Here is a 6,856-nt window from a genome sequence, read left to right as displayed (position 1 = left end):
AGGAACTATATCGACTCTTGGAAGGTGATTGTGTTACTGAAAATCACCGACGTTGCGCCGTCGTGCCGCCCTAAACTCGTCAATGATCCGCTTGATGGGGTGGTCAGGTAGCAAGTAGCGGTACTCCAGCGGTCGCTAGTCTGCCTTGAAAGGACATGGCCGAGCCGCGATAGCCATACGGGCAGCGGCGCTCCGGTGGTTGGCCGTAATCGAAAGGGACGTCGGGTGCGAAACTGAAGGGGCGGCAGGTCCTCAGAAGGCCATCCGAGGTGACGGGGTGGAACAGTGGGGTCGGGGTCAGGCGGCGGAGCAGCAATGGTGGCGTTTTGCGGTAGACAATCACCGTTGCCGGCCGGTGGAGTGGAGGTTCGGCCGCGCACGGGAACAAAACAGATGTGGTCGGGCGAGCGGGGCGATTTTGCGGCACCCGTCCAAGTATTGTATATTTGCAGCACTTGGGGCTACATTTTAGGACTGCCTATTTTTATTTTATTTTTTCAAAAAATTTATGATAGGGCAACGGTTGGAGGACTTTTTTTTTGCCTCAGGTTTTTTTGAGACATTTTTGCCTCAGGTGCCCTAAAAAGGCCTAGTTTTTTTTTGAGAACTCCTAAAAAGGCCTAGTTAGGGCAGCTAATGTACGAACTCCAGCCTGTTTAACTCGGTCCAGGAAGACCCAATTAAAGCCCAACAAGGGGGTGCCGGCCTTGTCGCCCACCCACCTGACAACTTGGGCTTCCCGATCGGGTCCCTTCGTCCTCCGCTCCCAATCCGAATCCACCAACGCAGAGGAGTGGAGAGAGAAACTCCGGAGAAGAAGCAGGAGCGGGTGCGGCGGCGAGGTCGATGTCGACGACGGCGGGGTACCTGGCGCGGCGCGCGGGGCAGAAGGAGCGGGTGCGGCTGCTCTACCGCCGCGCGCTCAAGGACACCCTCAACTGGGCCGTCCACCGCCACCTCTTCTACCAGGACGTGAGCGCCCCTCTCCCCCCACCCTCCCCCGATCTCCCCGCCCCCTCGCGGATCTGACCCCGTGTTCCTCTCCCGTGCAGGCGTCCGAGCTCAGGGACAAGTTCGAGGCCAACAGAAATGTGGTAAGACTGACGATCCGCGTCTCCCCCCTTCGTCTATTTGTTAACGATTCGCATCTGACGCCGATCCCCGTGGTGTTCTGATGGATTTCCCGTGGGTGTCGCAGGAGAACCTGGACGTGATCGATAGGCTCATCGAGGACGCGGAGGCGCAGCAGAGGAACTTCCAGCACCCGGATCCTTACATTGGTAAGCCATGAAATGATTGCGCCCTTCGTTCGTGCTGCTGGTGCCTCTGTTTGTGGATGCGATACTGTGTGGTAAATCATGTAGCGCGATACTTGCAGTTGTTTCGTTACGCTGTTGAACATTGAGTCACTGATCATTCACTCGGGAATGTTTTTGATCACCTCAGGCCCGATGAATTTGTATAGTTTACTGAAGCACTGAGCTCAAGCCTGCATATTTTAATGATTGATTGTGTGTAGTTAGAGGCGTAGAGCTACTTGGAGACATGTCTTGTCATCACTTTATTCATCACATTATCTTGTTATTTCATTTTGCTGGTTTGTAGAACTACTTATTAGCTTTCAGTAATAGAGGAGTATCCTCCTCTCTAAGAAATAATCCAGGTTAGCTTAAGATACCAATATTTGCTTGAGGCATCAGCTGTGTGTTATTTAGTCACAACCAACTGCTGTAGTGAGTAGTGACATGATCTTCATGTTTTAGTCAGTGCTAACCTTCACTGCAAACATAACATTCTCAGGCCAGAAATGTACAGACTTGTTACATATTCATTTCAGTGTCACGCTATTCTGATTCAGGCCAAACTTTATTTACCATCAGTTTATCCTTGAGAATAGAGGCTGCTTCAGCTTTATGATACACATTCTGTTGTGCAAAATAGCATTTTCTTTTTAGAAATAAAATAAAAAATTGTTGCGCATACTTTTATTTCATAATCGATAGATAATGTACTTAGGCTTTAGATTAAAGTGAAAAAATGTCACATTTTCAGATAGGTTATTGTCGGTACTATAGCGTCTTAAGATCATACTACCTGTAACAAACTGCTCATGTGCATCTTGGGTATGCTTTCCTTTGATGCAATTGCTTTCTTACCCTATGTTACCTGTTTAACAAATTTGATTTTGCGGTTTTGGTATGCTGTGATTCTTCTGATCGATGAGGTTATGCAATGTATCTATCTCTGCAGTTCCATGGGCTCCTGGTGGCACTAAATTCACAAGGAACCCTCCTCCACCTGAAGGGGTAAGAACATATATGAAATTTATTTAACATATCTGAGTTGTTGAGGTACTTCTGTTTATAGTGCTGTGTTTGGAGCTTCTAATTTGAGATATCTTACAAAAATTCTTATGCAGATCTCAGTTCAAATTAGTTGACCAGTTGATTAATTAAATCAGTTATACTTTATGCAGCGTTTGTCTGTCAAAATGCACAACGACTACTTTTTTTACTAAATCTTTTGTTTGTTGCCAGAAATGTGTTCAATAAGCTTAGCTCCTCAACATTTTTTTTGCTGAAGTGTTTAGAGTACTTTAGACCATTTTCTTGGTTAACCAGTCATCTCGTGCATGCTGCTGCTGAAGAGGCAAATTTCATGATATTTATTGTTTGATGTAGTTCCCCTTGAACATGCAATGCCTATGAAACTGTTACACTACTGTTAAAATGGTAATATTGTCTTTGCAGATTGAGATTATCTACAACTATGGCAAAGAAGACCAATGAACAAGAATCATGCATTTGTGAGCAGAGCCTGGCACCGGCGGAGTGCAAAGGACTTACTTTTGCTTTTCCAGATGATAGCATGCAACTGAGCTGCTGTATTGTTAAGAACAAAATAAAATTACTCGCCTCCTTCCATGTGTTTCTTTTATCATGGATGTTGTATGCCAACTATTTTGTGCTCATCAGCTAGTTCATTGTTTACATAAACTGAGCTTTCTTTGTCGAGTAAGTTATGCATGACTAAAATGTTTGAACGCGCAACCATTGATATGCTTCTATTCGTTTGGTGGCCTTGTTGGTAGTCCCAAAATGAGGGTGCGGTTACCTAAGAGCATCCCCAACAGGTGATGTATAATAGGGCACTCAAAAGCAGTTTTAGGGGACCAAAACGTGAGTTTTAGGCATTACAAATTGTTCTCCCCCAACATATGATAAAAATTAGGGCATCATTGCTCCAACGGATGATGTAAAATAGGACACTACAATTACATACATATTGAAACAAATAATATCAAATTCATCTCAATTGAACCCAAACAAATAAAACACAAATAGTGCAAACATAATATCAAACTCATCAATCTCCTACATCAAATTATTACATAGTTCATCAATGCATAACATAATATTCAACACAAATTTGTCATCACACATAACAACTAAGTTTGTCACACATGACAACAAAGTTTATCACACGTGACATGGAACACAGAGATAAAGCTACTGCTCTTGTTGCCCATGCCATGTCCAGCACTCAATGAGATATTTTTGAAGATCGTCGTGCTTACAGGTCTTCCCTTCTACAGGACCGCACCGGTTGTCACATGAGTTCATAGAAGGTGCAATCCATATCTTTTCGACATAAGTTGTGATGATGTACCAACCAAGGATCTCTTGATCCCAAAGCCTAGCCGGTCCCGCATAATAGCAAACCGGTCTTGCAAAATTCCAAAAGCCCTCTTCAAATCTTTCCTAGTAGTCGTTTAAGTATTATGGAAGTAGAGTTCTTTTAACCTTGGGGGTTCAAAATTGGCTTCACAAAAGTAGCCCACTTCGGTTATATCTGATCTGCAAGGTAGTGGCACATGTTGTACGTACGTCCATTTGCTTGTAACTCCATCGATGGTGATTCCCCATTGGCTAACTTTGCAAAGAGAGGTGACTGTTGGAGCACATTGTTGTCATTGTAAGATCCAGACATCCCAAAATGTGCATGCCAAATCCATGTCTCGAGAGCGGCCATGCCATGCTGCATGGCGGTTCTACCACTTTCAGTGCATGCAATCAATTGAGCCAAGCATACTTGGAAACCCACATGCTTTGTTCATCTCCAAAAGTCTCGCCGTGTCTTGAGCATTGCATGCTCTCAAATACTCTGGCATGAACACTTTAACTACTTCCATTGCTTCATTGCAGATATGGAGCCCTGCGACGTTTGCCTTCATGGTCACCGCTACACGTGGTCTCATGAGCAAGACCACCCTGCTCTTGTGCGGAACAATATGGTGTTGTGCAGACCTAGCTAGGATTTGATGCAACTGTAGTGCTTACTTCGCTACCTATCTTCCGCGGCCTCGGACCATTGTCCTCTCTTCATTGAATGCGCCGCCGCCAAGCGCTTCCACTTTGAGCGGTTCTGTCCTAAATTAGATGTCTACCTCAACGTGGTTTCTGAGGCGTGGAACTCCGTCCACCTGGACCTTGAACCTTTCCGACGCAACTTTGCGCGTCTCAAGGAGACGACCTAACAACTTCGTAGTTGAACTAAAATGCCGGGAAACATCTCCGTGCAATTGCTTCTTGTGCATGAGCTTCTCACGCGTCTGGATGAGGCTCAAGCTAGCCGACTGCTCTCTGCCTTGGTGTCTTGGCTTCGTCGCAGACTGAAGTGCACCTACCTGGGTTTGCCCTCTCTTGAAAGATCTATCATGCGACAGTGTGCTCATTTTTCCTGGCTGCGCAGAGGCGAGACTAACTCGTCCTTCCTTCGCATTCACGCCTCGCGCCACCAACAGGAGGGTAGGATCTTTATCCTCCAGATGAGTGACCAGCTGATCTCAGATGAGATTGCAATGGAGGAGGCGGCCTTCACCCACTTCTCCCGGATTATTGGCTCCTTGGACGACCGCGAATTCACCCTTGATCTTGAGGCGATCAACCCACATTCTTTTGATCTCTCGAGCCTTGAGCAACCCTTCACCGATGAGGAAATTTGGAATGCTATGAATCAACTCCCCGTTGGCAAAGCGCCAGGACCTGATGGATTCACGACATAATTTATGCGCTCTTCTTGGGAGGTGATCAAGGGAGATACTGTGAGGCTTTCGACAAGATTTGTACGCTCAATGGTTGTGGGTCTATCAAAATGAATGAGCCCCTCCTTACCCTCTCGCCAAAGAAACCTGATGCCTCCTCTCTCTTCTGTTGGCAAAGCTTTTTGCCAAGGTTCTCTTTCTCTCTCTCTCTTTTCGGATTACTCTGCGTTTGGGCGAGCTTGTGTTTGCTAACCCAAGCGCATTTATCACGGGGCACTGCATCCATGAAAATTTTCTCTTGGTTCAGCAGTCTTCCCGCCACCTGCCCAATCAAAAACTTCCGAGGGTTCTTCTCAAGTTGGGTGCATTCGACTCTGTCTCCTAGTCGTTTCTCCTTCAGACTCTGCGCCACCTGGGTTTTGGTCCATGCCGGAGAGTGTGGATCTCTATCCTTCAATCAACATCTACTCACATCCTCATCAATGGAACTCCAGGCCTTACTGTCAGGAATGCTAAGGGAATGCGGCATGCAGCCTTCTATCCCTGATGCTATTGACTATCGTGATTGATGTGCTCAATTCCCTCATCCAGCGGGCGATTCAGACTAGAATCCTTAAGCAGCTAACTCCTCATCATATGACCTCTAATGTCCCATTGTACACCAACGACACCCTCGTATCTTGCCACCTCGACTCAAGAGACCTTATGCTATGCGCAAGCTGCTTCACGTCTTTGGAGGTGCGTTAGGGCTACACACCAATTTCACGAAGTGCTCTATGACCCTCATCCAGTGCGTGCCTATGGATGATGCGGTCATTGCGAACAAGCTGGCGTGCTTGGTTCAGGCGTTCCCGATAACTTACCTTGGGTTGCTGCTATTAGTGAGAAGAATCCACTCTTTCCACCTCATATTGCTAGTTGACCGCATGCGCAAGAATCTATCTACCTAGAGAGCATCCCTGATTGCCCGAGGGGAGAGACTTCCACTCTCGCGACATTTTTTATATGCCATGCTTGGACACCTATTCGCGACAATCGTCCTCAATGATGCCATCCTAAAGAAAGTTAGCAAGTAATTCACAACTTTGTATGGCGTGGGCGGATGGATGCGGTCGCTGGCCACTACAATGCTAATTGGCGTCTGGTGTGTATGCTGCTGTAGTTGGGCGGCCTTGGCGTCCAAGACCTGCATCAAACCGGAATCTCTCTCCACACGCGTCGGACTTAGCTGTAGGCCACATACCACTGCCATCCTTGGAGCCATTTATCCCTTCCTTATGACCCTGAGATCCGTGCCATCTTCTGCACTTCCACAAATTGGGAACTTTGGGATGGTTGCTCTTACAAATTATGGCCAGATCAGTAGATTCAAGGCTAATCTGTTGCGAAATCCGCGCCAAATGTGTTTGCGATGGTTCCGCGACGGCGGCACCGGCTGCGTTCGGTTGTCGATTGGCTGCATGGTCGCACTTGGGTACAAGACATCACCGACGCCCTTAGTGCTCTTTCCATGGTCCAATACATTGATTTGTGGCTGAGTGTCCATCATACCCCTCTTACCGATGCCCTGGATAGGATTCGATGGTGTTGGACACAAGACGACCGCTACTTGGCACACTCCTGCTACACCGCGTCGTTCCACGGATCCACCACCTCGCCACATTCCACACTTACCCGGCGGACTTGGGCGCCACTTAGCATCAAGTTTTTCTTGTGGCTCATGCTCCAAGATCGATGCTGGACTAACATACATCTCGCTCGGATTGGCCTCCCTCACATTTCTACTTGTGCATTCTGTGACCAGGCCGTCGA

The 6,856-nt window shown here is 47.1% G+C and overlaps 1 protein-coding gene across 1 annotated transcript; it reads left to right on the top strand.

The window, feature by feature from the left end:
* The first annotated feature begins 732 nt into the window (after nucleotides 1-732).
* On the top strand, nucleotides 733-2,996 carry CIB22 (LYR family of Fe/S cluster biogenesis protein). Its single transcript, XM_048687349.2, has 5 exons — nucleotides 733-972; nucleotides 1,053-1,094; nucleotides 1,199-1,280; nucleotides 2,251-2,306; nucleotides 2,751-2,996. Exons 1-5 carry the CDS (start codon nucleotides 847-849, stop codon nucleotides 2,787-2,789), a joined length of 345 nt encoding a protein of 114 aa, XP_048543306.1. The 5' UTR covers nucleotides 733-846; the 3' UTR covers nucleotides 2,790-2,996.
* Nucleotides 2,997-6,856: the final 3,860 nt, after the last annotated feature.

This window comes from Triticum urartu, chromosome 7A (assembly GCF_056163025.1).
Source record: "Triticum urartu cultivar PI428250 chromosome 7A, HENAU_Tu73, whole genome shotgun sequence".
Taxonomy (NCBI): Eukaryota; Viridiplantae; Streptophyta; class Magnoliopsida; order Poales; family Poaceae; genus Triticum; species Triticum urartu.
The sequence above is the reverse complement of the archived record's forward strand: the minus strand, read 5'-3'. Positions and strand labels throughout refer to the sequence as shown.

Coding starts and splice junctions, on each gene's coding strand:
- CIB22 (XM_048687349.2), top strand. CDS start 847: ATGTCGACGACGGCGGGGTACCTGGCGCGGCGCGCGGGGCAGAAGGAG. Junction 973..1,052: donor GCCACCTCTTCTACCAGGAC/GTGAGCGCCCCT, acceptor TCTCCCGTGCAG/GCGTCCGAGCTCAGGGACAA. Junction 2,307..2,750: donor ACCCTCCTCCACCTGAAGGG/GTAAGAACATAT, acceptor TTGTCTTTGCAG/ATTGAGATTATCTACAACTA.